The sequence below is a fragment of the Momordica charantia genome, assembly GCF_013281855.1.
Source record: "Momordica charantia cultivar OHB3-1 chromosome 6 unlocalized genomic scaffold, Mcharantia_2.0 BLBB01000006.1, whole genome shotgun sequence".
Lineage (NCBI taxonomy): Eukaryota > Viridiplantae > Streptophyta > Magnoliopsida > Cucurbitales > Cucurbitaceae > Momordica > Momordica charantia.
Window position 1 is genome coordinate 26,516,155 of NW_028275164.1, and position 14,564 is coordinate 26,530,718.

Sequence of the window (14,564 nt, forward strand, 5' to 3'; positions counted from 1 at the left end):
ATTCTAGGAATATCTTTAATTCTAAGGCATTTTATTCCTAAGTAATTAGTCTTATTATGATTTTTTTTCACAAATGTGATTTTTGAACTAAGTGATTTTAGTTATTCCAAAATTATTATTGTATCCTAAATCGACACAACTAATAAAACTACCAATTTGAATTATATTTTTCGACAAAAAAATTATTAGTTAAAATTTCTCACTCGCATACCAAAACGAACATAGTTCAACGAGGCATATACCTCCAATCAAGAGGTTGTGAATTTGGATTTCATCCCCCAACATGTTATATTAAAAAAAAAATCCTTGCGTTATTGTGTTAAAAAAAAAAGTTTTAAGGGGTAAAATTGTAATTTAGCCTAAAAACAAAATATGCAAACCCTATTTAAATTTCCTCCCTCGTATTTTTTCAGTTCTTCTTTGAAAGCGGTAAGGTGCTGCCCTGGCTGCTTAGATTACTGTTACAGAGACCGCCGCCGGAGAGTGCTGTCGCGCCGCCTGGAGCTGCCGTCGCCGCCGTTAACCGCCGAACGTGAGCCTCTCTCCCACTCTCCCTCTCGATTCCTTCTTCTTCCTTTTTCCCTTAATCTCTACAAATTTCTTCAACTTCCATTGCTTGATTTATGTGCAGTGTTTCTGAAGGGGGCAGTATTCTCAATGGCGAAGAAGAGGAAGCATAGCGAGGCTTTGGCTTCGGTCGCGGTTAAGAAGGATAGCGACGCCCCCGAGAGACCCAAGCGGACGCTCATGGGATGGAAAGACAAAGAAGTGGGGAAAGAGAGCGAATCAGGTTCTGATCATGCAGTTTTTCGGAATAAAGAGAAGGTTCTCGTTACTTGCTCCCGCCGGATCAATTTTAGGTACGATATATAGGCAGGGAATCAATTTTAAGTTCGCCGAACAGCCTTAGTTGTTGCACTTTCTATAGAAAATCAGAAGATACCATGGGGCATCTATTCTCTCATTGCAACTGAATTTGTAGTCTGAGTTATGGAACTCTTTAACTTGGTTGTTGGATTACCAGGCAAAGAAGAACATGGTTCAATAGTAATGTTGACAAGGTTTGAGAGGAAAAGAAATAACTATTTGGTTGGATGGTGAAAGCTTTCTTTATGGGCTTGTGTTTAGAAAGAAATAGTAGTAGGATATATGATGATGAGGATGGACATCAGAGAGAAGTTTATGGTTTGGCAAAATTTCAATGTTCTTTGTGTTCACTCCCTAAATTTCGATTTTCTTGACAAGCCTTTTTGTAATTACATCATTTTAATTCAAATTAGGTCAGGTAGTTTGTGATGTAGGTTTTCACTTATCAATAAAAAGTTTTTCCTTAATAGGATTGGTAATTTTATTGACCTGTGTGATTGTTAGGTATCGGCATTTGATGTTGAATATGGTATCACTTCTGCCACATTGTAAGAAGGATAACAAGGTGGAGTCGAGGTCCAGTAAGGGTGCAACACTAAATGAGCTGGTTGAGCTCAAGGGTTGTTCTTCCTCTCTATTTTTTGAGGTTAGAACTCCTGCATTGCTCTCTACCTAAGTCTAGACTTGGATTTCCATTTGTAATCTGTATTACTTTATTTTTGGAATTTGCTTTCCATTAGAATAAGGATAATAACCTTTTGGCGCCTGGTTAGGAAGGATGTATTATGTATTCTTTTCTTTTCATTATTTTCCTACTTGCATTCTCATCATTTTCGTACATTGTGATGACATGGCTTATTTTTCCCATCATTCTGTCAAAATGACTTGGAGTTTGATTTTTGTACTTGATTCTAATGGATCTTTTTGGTCCTCTGGATTTTGTTTCTATAAAACTGAATCAATCATAAATCATTTTTGTTCAAAGATCAATAATTTTCAGTTCTTTTACTTTATGTCGTAGTTATTTCTATCGTTTTTAATGCTGTATAGCATTCACATAACTTTATTTGTTGATCTTTTTGTCTCCAATTGCAGTGCAGAAAACATAAAGATCTATATTTATGGATGGCAAAGTGCCCTAGTGGGCCATCTGTGAAGTTTCTAGTTAATGCTGGTAATTTTTTAACTTATAATTAAATTATATTATCCTGAATTTTGTGACGAAATCATAGAAAATCAGGATTTCTTAGTTCAATGCAGTTTGCTTATTTTTCCATTTTTGTTTTCAGTGCATACAATGGAAGAATTGAAACTTACAGGGAACCATCTGAAGGGTTCTCGTCCAATTTTGACATTCTCGTCTAATTTTGATAAAGATGTCCACTGGAAACTTCTGAAGGAAATGATTGTTCAGGTATCAATTGAAAACTTTTCTTAAGCATAGTTCATGCTTAAAACTATTTTCCCTTCTACACGTGAATGTATCAAATATCAAATTCCTTCTCTTTCTTCTTAGTTTACCTTTCTTCATTTCTTCGTTATTTCAATCCAGATCAAACACTTAATGAAATTGATTAAATAATGTTTGCACAGCCCAATTATCATCTAGAATTCTATGACATGAATTTTGGTTATGTTATTTCATAAAATTTATATGCTTGCTTTTGTATTGGTTCTTTTTTTCCCTTTTATTACCCTTTTGTATTCTTTTCATTTTTATCAATGTAAGTTGATTTTCTTAAAAAAAAAAAAAACGTTAATGCACTTATTTCATGTTCCTATGGCATAAAAAAATTGGATTAGTGAATCTTGTGATAGCTCTTTTGTGGAGATTATATGGTTCAGGAGAAAGAAGAGAATCTTTAAGGGAGGAAGCCTGCCAATTGGGAGTCCCTGTTTTTGGCACTAAGGGCTATTCCCCCATAACTTTTCCAATAACGAAATTTCTTCTTTGTTTCTTATATTTACGTATGCGTGTATTTGTGCCTGACTTCAGATTTTTATGCTGACATCTCAATACTATCGTTTCTCTTTTCATGCTGCATTTATTTTTTTCAAAATTAGAGTCCCTTATATTTTGATTTGCTGCCTATTTACTATGTTATGAAAAATAGTAGATTCCTAGTTACTTTTCCAAATAATGGCACTTCTGTTTAAAAGTCCTATGAAGTCTTCGTTTTAATATGTCATAGTCTAGCTTCAACTTATTTTTGTGCCCTCAGATTTTTGGAATTCCGAAAGAGCATCGGCATTCTAAACCGTACCATGATCATGTATTTGTTTTCTCCATTGTTGACGATCATATATGGTTCCGAAATTACCAGGTATGCTATATTTATATTATGTTAGTTACAGAATTAAAGCTCTCATATTTATACATAGTCATTGTGTAACTTGAGTTCAAAGTTTAAGGAGTTTGTGTAACCACACCTGAGCGACAATGTGTGTTTTGGGGCGGAGTAATAAGAACATTGTTAGGATAAATCTTAGAAATATTATTATCGATCGTCATTAGCTAATGATTTTGTAGTGGTTATAAATACAGTAGGTTGGTGGAGGGGTTTAAGATTAAGCAGATCTTGGTAATGGTCTTTGGGAGAGTGATCTCTCAAAGTGATTGGGATCTGGTAATTTTCCTTTCTTGTCAACATTTTCTATTAATTTTTAGTTAATTTTCTAGTTCCTATCAGACTCCTTAAACCATTTGCATATAATTGTTCACAGTTAAAGTTATGTGTTCGCTTTTGCACTAACTGTTGGTATATTCGTCCCTGTTCGGGGTTTGTGTGCGGGTGTTCCTTTCCCTGACTAACAGTTACTTATGATATGGCGTCTTTCTTCTTTGTTTGGTGTTATCAGATAGCTGTTCCACATAATGAATCAGCAGATAAAGTAGCCAGAGGAGGACTAGATAAAGTGACTCTTATTGAGGTCTCAAGTTTTTCTCTTCTTGCTTAGTTTATGAATGAGTTTTCATACTTTTTAGCTGGACTTCATATATTTGTTTTTACAGGTTGGCCCACGATTCTGTTTGAATCCAATCAAGATATTTGGTGGCAGTTTTGGAGGTCCAACCCTATATGAGAACCCGCTTTACATATCGCCAAACCAGGTTAGATGATTAAAGTTTTGATCATCTGGATTTGATTACACTTTTTCATGCCTTTTAGCACTATTGGGATTTGGGGAATGGGGGTGAAAATTGCAAGTATATATTTGCATTAATTATGAACTAAATACAGGAGGCATTAGCTATTACCATGCTTGGTAATATTTCCGTTTCTTGTTTTTCATTTACTACGTACAATTTTGTTTTTTCTTGATTGAAAATGAGAAATGAAAAACAACATTACTAAACAGGCTACAAGCTTCCACAGTTTACGAGAGACTAAAATATCAAAATGACAAATAAAAATAGTGTCATTGCAAAGGGGGGGAAGTATTGAATATTTTTTCAGTTCAAGGTTACTTGAGAAATGATTTTCTGATCTCATTCACCATTATGTGATGCTTTTGTCTGTTCTTTTAATACATGGAGTGTACCCACACTTTTGACTAGTCTCATGGGGTTTTTTTTTCCCTCCTGTTCAAAGCCTCGAAAAGGGCAATATTCTTTCGAGTACTTCGGAGAACAGTTAGCTCGTTTTACACGAATTTGTAAATGGGCACAAATTGGCCTTTAACTATGTATACTTTTGATCAATGCCAACAATTTGAACCAAGTTCTCTATAATCTGACCTTCAATGGTAGCTGTAAAATTCTCATGTTTTTCACTTCCCTCCCTAGATTCGTGCTTTGGAGAAAAAGCAGAAGGCCGGGAAATACTCGAAGAAAGTCAAAGCAAAAACAAGGAGGAAGATGCATGAGCTATCGAATCCTTTGGAACCAGACGAGTTTGCTGATATGTGGAAGGAATAGTCTTTTTTCTGAGGACCTAATTTTGCCCAGGAGTTCCTCACCCTGGGATGTTAAATGGGAAATTTTGTTCTATAATACTGTTGGTGGTTACAGACATTTATGTTGTCTAAGATAAGATCTGTAGTGCAAATTTTGGCCTTGTTTTATTTTTTATTTTTTGAAACCTATTCTGTTTTTTCTATGTTTATTTTTTTAAAAGATCGTTGTTAAACCAGTCTCATTTTAGATATGATTTTTATAAGACGAAATGTTATATCATATTTGGCTATTTGATATTTGATTTTGTGTTACTAGGAAGAGTTTCAAAAGAGAAGTGTAAAGAATTTAGCTTGGAAGGCCATTTCATGATTTTATTAAATTATTAGTGGCATGATCCAATTTGGGACTTGGTAGGAAGACATATTTATATACTTACTGTAACAATATACTAAGGTTGAAATTCGAATTTTGTTTTTTATAAAATTTCTCTGACATTTTTGTTTCTTCCGACTTTTCTTTCTCTAAAAATTTTGTCATATTTTCTCTTTAATATTTAAAACTTTAAATATTAGTCATTCAAAATCATTTTTAATAATATAAAAATCACTTCAAAAGATTTTGAATAATATAAAATCACTTCAAAAGGTGTGTAATGGAATGTTAAAATGATTACATGAAAACCACTCTTAGATTGAATCAAACTAAATAGGTTCGGTTAACAATTTTGATTTGAATCTAACTGAACCAAACAATTGAGAATAGTTTAGTCGATAAATCAACTGAAGCCAACAAATTATTATATAATATTTAGATTTAAATATCATTTTGACTCTCAACTTATAAAATGTCAATTTAGTCCTAAACTAAAAAATAAAACAATTTTTGTCCATACATATTTAAATTGTATTTTAGTATTTGAATTTTTTTTTTATCATTTTTGTCTATTATTCTGGCACCTAATTTCCGCTTATCTTGTAATAGACTTAACAAACTTACGTGGTACTAAAAAAAACAAACTTACATGAGTCTAATACATAATTACGTCAACACATTAGTACATTTATTTAAAGTCGTGTTATTTGCAGTTTAAACGTATTAAAGATGAAGATCAAAATGATTATTTTATTAAATTTTAGAGTAGAAATTTTTAAAATGGGAATAAATCTAAAAAGTTTAACAACTAAAATATATTTTTTAAAAGTCCAGAGACCAAAGAGAATTTAAGGTTATAATTTTGTATTAATATCGCTTTGGAAATAATTTGATATTAAATTATATAATATAACTATATTTCTAAGAATATTTCCCAGAATTATAAATTTGGCGGTATTTTAGTGGCCGCCTGCGGCTTGTTCCTCTCGCCGCCGCCGTACGCCGCCGCTCACCTCAACTGCCGTTCGTTGCGCCTATGTAAGGGATCGAATCGATTGAACCTTATGTATATTTATCCTTATAATTGTATGTTAAAGGATCATTTAAAATTGTACTAATTTAGGGATGGGAGGTGAAATTCTGATTTCCAATCTTACCAGATTGTGAGAAAAGATCAGTCAGCGTTCGAGATCGCAAGAACAAGGATCCATATTCGCCGAACAGAAGCCAAAGCAACACTCGGGGAGCTGCAGCAGGTTTGTGTGTTTTCTATCATGTGATTGAGAACTGCGAAATCTTGTTTCTGCTACGATATGGATAATTATGGGAAAATTGTATACAGTACTGAGATATGCACTATCAAGCTTCTATGTGACGTAGGAAGAGAATATTTGGAATATATGACAATTTCTCAAAAGATCCACATAAACAAAAATGGTTTGAAGAGCAGAGAACTCATAAAGGAAACATCTACTTTTTGTTGTTCTGAAGCAGAATCTAGATTTGAACTCTTGTTTCAATTTGGGAGCTGGTTAAGTTTTACTTTCTCTTTGGGTGTCGTCTATAAGGCTTATTGTAATTACTAGTTAGGACGCATATCATTTGATTCTTAGACCCCATTTTGTCGAGCTCGTTTTTTGTATATCCCTGGTACGTTTTTTCATTTCTTCTCAAGCATGGTTTCTTATTAAAGAAAAAGAAATTCGAAACTCTTGTTCCAATAGTTGTATATATAGCTGGGGAGGATGGGAGATAGGGAGGAAGGGAGAAAGATAGAGGGGGAGGGGAGGGGAGGGGAGGATATCTTCAATATATGTGAATGATTTCAAACCTTCCATGTTATTCCTTTCTTATTCATTCTTGGATTTGGATATCTTCAATATATGTAAACGATTTTCTTTTTCCCTTTCCCATTACCTTGTTGCTATGTTTTAAGTAGTTCATGCCTGTCTGTTGCAATACCAGGTGGTAAATCATTGAATTTGGAATGGGAGATACGAAGGTTGATGGTAAACTGACAAGGATGGTGTTTGTTACTGTGGGAACAACGTGTTTTGATGCTTTGGTTAGGGCGGTGGACACTGAGCAAGTAAAACAAAAATTATATGCTAGAGGCTATACCCACCTTCTCATTCAAATGGGACGTGGTACATATAATCCAACCAAGGTATTTTCTGTGTATCATTTGATTTGATATGGTGTAGGTGAGAAAAAAGACTAGCCCGAATCTAAAAGGAGCTAAAAACTACAAAAAAGAGCCTCTGATTGTTAAGAATCAATATTTTACAAAATTATAGAAGAATTGTCTTATAATCCAATTTCCGAAGGAAGACATTAAAATATTCCGAACTCTTAACCTCCTCTCAATAACCTCTACACCGTTCTATTTTTTTCCAATCAAAATTCTACAAAATAGCATTGAGGCTTGAAAGAAAGAGATTCCAAACAATTCTGGCCTTCTTCTATTCAGCTTCGGCTCACACCTTGAACTTTGATTTTATGTCAATGTTGTGTATATAATAAAAAGGAATCGACTTTTTTTATCTAAAAGTTTAAGGTGATCTATGATTCAACGTCAACTTCTCAGTTAAATACTTTTGTGCAGTCTCATGGAGAAGATGGGCTTGTTGTAGACTATTTCTCTTTCTCATCAAGCATAGCAGATCATCTAAAGTCAGCTTCTCTTGTAATTAGCCATGCTGGTAAGACTTTTTAAGTTGCTGCTTTACACTTTGTTGTCCACAGAATGTGAATTCAAAAATACTATTTTGTCTCCATGCAGCCATGCTGTATCTGGTATCTCCTCATGCATGCTATGGATTATGATTGGTTATTATCATTCCTCGTAATTTGATCACCTGGTCCATATGTTACTATGACATGGATACACTGATATAGCTAATAACCCAAATTAATATGCTATTCAATACGAGAGAAAATATTGAATATTCAGTTTAATTTTGTAGGTTCTTGTCTTGGTAACATAGTATCTGTCTATTTCCTTTTTTGATAGGATTTATCATTTATCTATCAAATTCTGAGTTCCCTTGATTCAACAATTAGCATTTATGTAGAACCCACTATAGTGGATTGAAACCAACTATGGTGCATTGAAACCTTGGGGGAAACCTGCTTGCTTGTAAGCTTCATCTTTGGTAAATTCCATCTCCTACTTCTAATCTTCTGTGCCTTATCTAGACTAAAATTCATTCAAATTTTCTGTCACATTCAAATGAATGAGCTTAATTATATGTCTGACTTAAAAAGTTCTAATTGTTGAGGTTTATATCTATTTCATGAGTTAAATATGGAAATTTTGATTTTTGGATGTTCTTTTTGGATAAGAAACATTTTCATTGATAAGATGAAACTACAAAATGCAAAATGGGGGGGAAGCCAATCCCCAAACCAAGGGATGTTTTCAAAAAGCACCTCCAATTTGACAAAAGAGAAATCATACTGCTACTTTGAATTTGAGGTTAGTGAGTTCTGGAAATAGGATGGTTCCGGAAAGAATTTTTATCCAAACATTAATTGGTTGTGTATTAGGTATGACTGCTTTACCAATAGTTGAGACCCAATTGGGAGATGTTTCGGCTTATATTCCTACTAATGTAATTTCCATTACCAATGGATAGATATTCTTATCTGCCGATCTATTCAATGCTGGACACCAAGTGAGAGCATTAATAAAACGATCATACATGTTCTTTTCCTCGACTATTTGGTTGTTCCTTTCATTCCATGCCACAAAAATGCCCTGATAAATTGGCTCCAAAGAATTTTCTTCTCTCTATTGAATGTGTATCCTTCAAGGACTAAAGATAGCATGCCGAGAGGATCCTTGGGAGGGATCAGATCCCAAAAATTAGCATGCGATGGTTAAAGAAAATATGGCTTTGTGATTCTGACTTTTCTTGCATAAAGAGAACCAGTTTGGGGAGATGGCCAGCCAAGAGGTTCTTTTTTGAGGTTATCATTGGTGTTAGAGCAAGAATGGTTAAGCTCCTAAAGGAAAATTTTGACCTTTTTCGGGTAATTTATCCTTCCAGATATTTCTGTAGAGGTGAGTGCTATTTGATTGACCCTAGCCCAAGGTCATGTGTAAGAGATCTTATAGAGAATGTACCACCACTGTCCAGCTTCAAACCAAAAGTCTCTATTCTGTGTGAGAAGTGAAAGGACAATAAAACATGGGGTAATGATGTCCACTCTTGAAACTCTGTAACTTGTTGGATGTTAACCTCTTTTCATCCTTCATTTCTCAATGTGGGAAAGACTGCATCGTTAAGAATTAATTATGTACTGGTATATCTTGGATAACTGTTGGCAAGGCCAGAGCCAGAAGTTTGATACGGAGGGCCAAAATATTACATTCTATATAGAATATTTAAATTCTAATAGTTATGGGGCAAACAGATGGGATGCTGTTGTAGTAAGCTTTTTTTTTTTCTTTTTTCTTTTTTGCTATTTTGTGGGTGTTGGGATCGAGAGGAAAAATATAATTTTTAGGGGTGGAGAGGCATTGGAGGAAAGTCTGGGATCTAGTTAGATTTAATACCTCTTTATGGGTGTTGGTTTCTAAGGTTTTTTGTAATAACCAGTTAGGTATATCATTATTTTGGATTGGTCCCCTCTTATAGGTAGATTCCCTTTTTTAATGGGCTAACCTTTTTATGTACCTTGCATTTTCTTCCATTTTCTTAGTGAAAGCTTATTATTAATATTATTTTTTAAAATCTTAATTCTTTAGTCTGACCAAACTTCGGGGAATTGCCCCCTCCTTTGTTCACGGCTTGATCCTTGACCATTGGTTCCAAATTTTGCAGGGTCCGGAAGTATATTTGAGACATTGAGACGCGGTAAACCTTTGATTGTAGTAGTGAATGAAGATCTAATGGACAATCATCAAATTGAACTTGCTGAAGAACTAGCTGAGCGGAAGCACTTGTATTGTGCTCGCCCCCAAGCACTACATCAAACTATAGAGGCCATGAATTTGGAGTCTCTCATTCCATACACACAAGGTGATGCTAAACCAGTAGGAAGGCTTATTAATAGGTTTCTGGGTTTTCCTGAAGATTAATGAGATTTTAAAGTTTCTTTGTCCAAATTAAACTCTTTAATTGGTTTAAGTTATCAATGTTAATAGGAGTCATGCTCTGAGTCACTACCAACATGTGTATGGTTTTATTTTACAAACATTACGGAAATAAGATTTTGGCTTTTGTTACTTTTTCAAAGAAAAGGCAACTGTAGAAATTTCTGAGCATAATACTTTTTTCATGATCCAAGATCTGATTCTCATCTAAAGTTTCACTGTCCGGGAAGGAAAGCGATATTGAGATTGAGCATCTACCGTTATGCCTCTATATTGCTTGATGTGTTTTTTTGTTACTCGTTCAAAGAACCTTCTGTTTCTGAATTTACAAGAGAAACGGCAACTGAGAAATTCCTGAGCATAAGTCAGCTTCCTGTACTTTTTCATGAACCAAGACCTGACTCTCGTCTTGAGTTTCACTGTTCGCGGTGAAAAACGACATGAATAGGTCGACCGTTGCCCCTATATATTTGGTCAGTGTGTTGAATCAGGTTTGACACTTTCCAGAAAGTGGTTGAGGGAGGTGCTTTTTGGAATCAATGATATACCAAAGCATGTGACTGATGCTGATTGATCATCAATTGAGAGATTAAGATATCGCCGAGTCTCAATGAGAAGACAAATTCACACAGATTTGAATGATATTCATATTTGGAAGAAGCCTTTTATCTTGAGTGGAGTTTGATTCTATCAACCCTCCATTTATATGTCAGGCTAAATTACAAAAATAGCATTGAAACAATTTCCTCTGTGTTTAAAAAATACCCCTATCATTTCAACAGTTTCAATACAATTCTTGACCTTTCATATACGATATTTTGAGTGAAAAATTAACGTGGCAGAATCTTAACGTGGGAGTTGCTTTCAATTTTTCTCTTTTTAGAGTTAATCTTGTCCCAAGAGTCTTCTTTCTCCACTGTCAACAGAGTTTGCTTCTCTATTGTCTATCCAACTTTACCCTAATCACACTTTTAAAACGACAGATTCTTCCATATTTTCTCTCTTTTTAAACTTAATCTAAGTAAGCTTTCACATTAATTGTTATGTCGTTTCAGATTCACTAATATTTAGTCAAATGATATTTTTGAAACGTTTATGAAAGATCAAGGATCAAGGGCAGTATTGAAACTTTCGAAAAAACGAGGGGTATTTTCGAAACAAGGGGTCGAGGGCTATTATTATTTTATTTGAGTTTGGCAGGAGTTGAATTTGAAGTCTATCTTGATGCCCAAAGTCCAGCTAATGTAATGTGTCCTGTGAGGTTCTGGTAGATGGCAGAGAAGAAGAAGAAGAAGGGATACAGAGTGAGAGGGACTGTCAAAGATAGCAGACAAAGTTCCACACATGCACATATTCATCTTTGATAGTGAACAGTGGGGCCCACCTAAGCCAGGTATATTTATCATTTTATTTGCAATATCACTCTCAGATGTTTTGTGGATTTTCAACCCATGTTCATATTTATTTTACAAGAAATTCCTTCATCTTATTTTGATATGCTTAGTCAATGCTGTAATTTACTCAATATTAGTGTCATTTAAAGGGTCTTATGAATTTGAGATGGGATAATAATGTAGCCTTTTTAAACGTGTTAGGTGATAGATTTTATTTCTAGTTTTTAGAAATTAGGGTGAGAAAGAAGAGCACATCTTGAAAAATAGTCAAAGTACGAAATGAAAAATAATTGTGAAAATATAGGATATTCAGATCATAAGGGTGAGGTGGTTTAAACAAAAAAAAAAAAAAATTAAGTTAGCGTGGAACTAAATACATGGATCGGGAATCAACTACTCAATACCAAACGACCATACTTGCAATGTACGATACGTTTGGCCGTTTCCTTGTTGTGTAAATATGATCAATGATGAACCAAAAAATCTACAGTTCCTAATGGAAGAGGTAACAAAGCAACTTTGCCGTCCACTGCCACTAAATCACCACCCCCAAGTCAAACTGGTACTTGTTGTTGCACCGGGGGTCGTTATACTAGGTGTTAAAGCATAGTGTTTTGTGTCCATTGAGTAAACACGAATTGTAATTATATAGCGGTATCTGAAAACATATCTTGGAGACGCCCTAAAGCACTTATGGTATCATTATGAATATACAAACCAAAACTATAAAAAGCCTAAAAATATATCCACCCAGTTCATATGTGATATGATTTTGTGACTTTCTTAAAAATTACTTGATTCTTCATAATTTTTTGGGTATATTTTTCATGTATTAATCAAATTTTAAAAGTAAAAATAATATTTTTGAAAACTACCCATTTTAGTTTTCAAAAATTGACAAGTAGATAGCAAATAGGTAAAACTAGTATTTCTAAGCATTTTAAAAAACAGAAAATAAAAAACTTTTATTTCATTGACTTATGGAATATTTGTGACTATCCCAAGCTAGCTTTTTGAATGTCATAACAATCATGGTGGCAATTTGTCTATATTACTAGATATTCTACAACACTTTGATTTTTATTATTTTTATTATTTCTGTGTGTGTGGCAGAGGAAGATTTGGAATATGGTGTTTCAAATGTATGTATTGGTTTTTCTCTCTCTTTTAAAAGAAATTTCTTTAGGCATTTTGTTCTTCCACTAACAATAGAGTTCGGGGATTAGAACTCACAATCTCTGATGGAGGTATATGTCAATTACCGTTGAGTTATGCTCGCTTTAAATTTTCAAGTATAACATCAATCAATTATTTTTTAACATTGTCTAGAGAAGACACTTTAACACATATACTTTTTCAATAATGGTTAGAAAGAGAGTTTAATATAGTAATATTTCCAAATTTGGGTCTCGTTGGATTATTAAATGTTGATTTCATATGGTGGGATCAAAATTTTGTTTCTAACCATACAAAATCCAAGTTGTGTAGCAATGATTTTTATATATTTGGAAATAAAGAAACATAAAGTTTTCATTATAGGGTGGAAAATTTATGAAATTATAGAACTTTTTTGGAGTTTACCAAAAGAAAGCACTCAGATTAGAGTTAATCATGGGGTATGCTTTCTAAGTGATTTGTGTAAAGGAAAAAAAAGCATCAAATTTAGCCTTTCTATTTTTTATTTTGCTTTTTTTTTTCTTATTATATTTTTTAAATCTTAATCAAGAATTTTTTTTATTAAAAAAATTAAAAATTGAAAAAGAAGTTTCCCAAAAAATTATGGATTATATGATTTTTCAGTAAAAATTATGACTGTAATTGGGGGTTAAAAGGATTACTTGTTGAAAAGATCATCACATGAAATCCGAAACTCAAATGAATAAACTTGAATTTTAATTCTCTCTATTTATTGAAGATTCATTTTATTTTTAAAATTCAAGTTTATTTATTACAAGTTTTCTTTACTTTAATATATAATTTTGAAATATTATAAAATGTTAAATATATAATTTGAGCAATTTTATAAGTTCGTCTTTAATCTTTTAAAAATTCTAATTTCATATTTTATGTTTCAAATTTCATTCACTAAATATCGATAAAACGTCGATTTCAATAGATACTTTTGGGAAATTATGAATTTGTTGATGAAAGTTATAAAAAAAAAATCTATTTAAATTAAACAAACACCTTTCAAAAATAAGTTAAACTTTGTACTAAAAAAATTACTAAATAAATAAAAATAAAAAAATTACTAAATAAATAAAAATAAATTAAACTTTTTTATTATTAGTATTATATTTCCAATGATATTTTAAGTTTTATCACTTTTGTAAAGTACATGGATCAAGCAGACATTTTGAAATTACAAGAATTTAAATAAACAAAAATTGAAAGTAGAGAGATCAAAATAAATATAAAAAAATATATATTTTTTTTTACGTTTGGCGTCAAAATAATATTTAAACATACATTTTATGGTTTTTTTTAGGGGGAGAGTGGTATTGTTTAGACATTTTGGGTATTGACATGTGAGTTTGAGCTGTAAAATGATTAGGAAATTTATTGGAAAAATGGGCCAATGGAAACCCAAATAATAAATGCTGTTTTTGTTTCACTCTCCATTGACTTTTACTTTCTTCTTTCAAACCCAAAATCCTCTTCCACATTCAATAACTCTTTAGTAGAATTTGTACACATCCACCCAATTAAATTTCAATTTTGTATTTTTTTTTTCAAAAATTTGAAATAAATATGTTATTTTGTCCCTGATATTTTAAATACTATATTACATATTTTATCTTTATACTTTAAGTATAAAATAAATATGTTCTTAAACTTTAGACTTTGAATTATGCTTATCTTTAGTCCGTTATCAATAAAATATCATTTGACTCGACAAATACTTAATACTCAAATTTTTATAACTTGGATG

At 32.7% G+C, this 14,564-nt stretch overlaps 2 protein-coding genes across 3 annotated transcripts; both read left to right on the plus strand.

The window, feature by feature from the left end:
- Positions 1-384: 384 nt before the first annotated feature.
- On the plus strand, positions 385-5,044 carry LOC111026105 (ribosome biogenesis protein BRX1 homolog 1). Its single transcript, XM_022304100.2, has 9 exons — positions 385-532; positions 632-860; positions 1,372-1,513; positions 1,963-2,041; positions 2,157-2,281; positions 3,090-3,191; positions 3,727-3,798; positions 3,881-3,979; positions 4,655-5,044. The coding sequence occupies exons 2-9, from the start codon at positions 658-660 to the stop codon at positions 4,784-4,786; spliced, it is 954 nt and encodes a 317-aa protein (XP_022159792.1). The 5' UTR covers positions 385-532; positions 632-657; the 3' UTR covers positions 4,787-5,044.
- A 1,007-nt stretch (positions 5,045-6,051) lies between these two features.
- On the plus strand, positions 6,052-10,370 carry LOC111026170 (glycosyltransferase family protein 28). Of its 2 annotated transcripts, none has more exons than XM_022304195.2 (5): positions 6,052-6,175; positions 6,261-6,393; positions 7,103-7,304; positions 7,743-7,839; positions 9,967-10,370. In XM_022304195.2, the coding sequence occupies exons 3-5, from the start codon at positions 7,125-7,127 to the stop codon at positions 10,221-10,223; spliced, it is 534 nt and encodes a 177-aa protein (XP_022159887.1). In that variant the 5' UTR covers positions 6,052-6,175; positions 6,261-6,393; positions 7,103-7,124; the 3' UTR covers positions 10,224-10,370. The 2 variants fall into 2 exon arrangements, with proteins under 2 accessions (XP_022159887.1, XP_022159886.1); XM_022304194.2 differs by having other exon boundaries at positions 6,298-6,393.
- Positions 10,371-14,564: the final 4,194 nt, after the last annotated feature.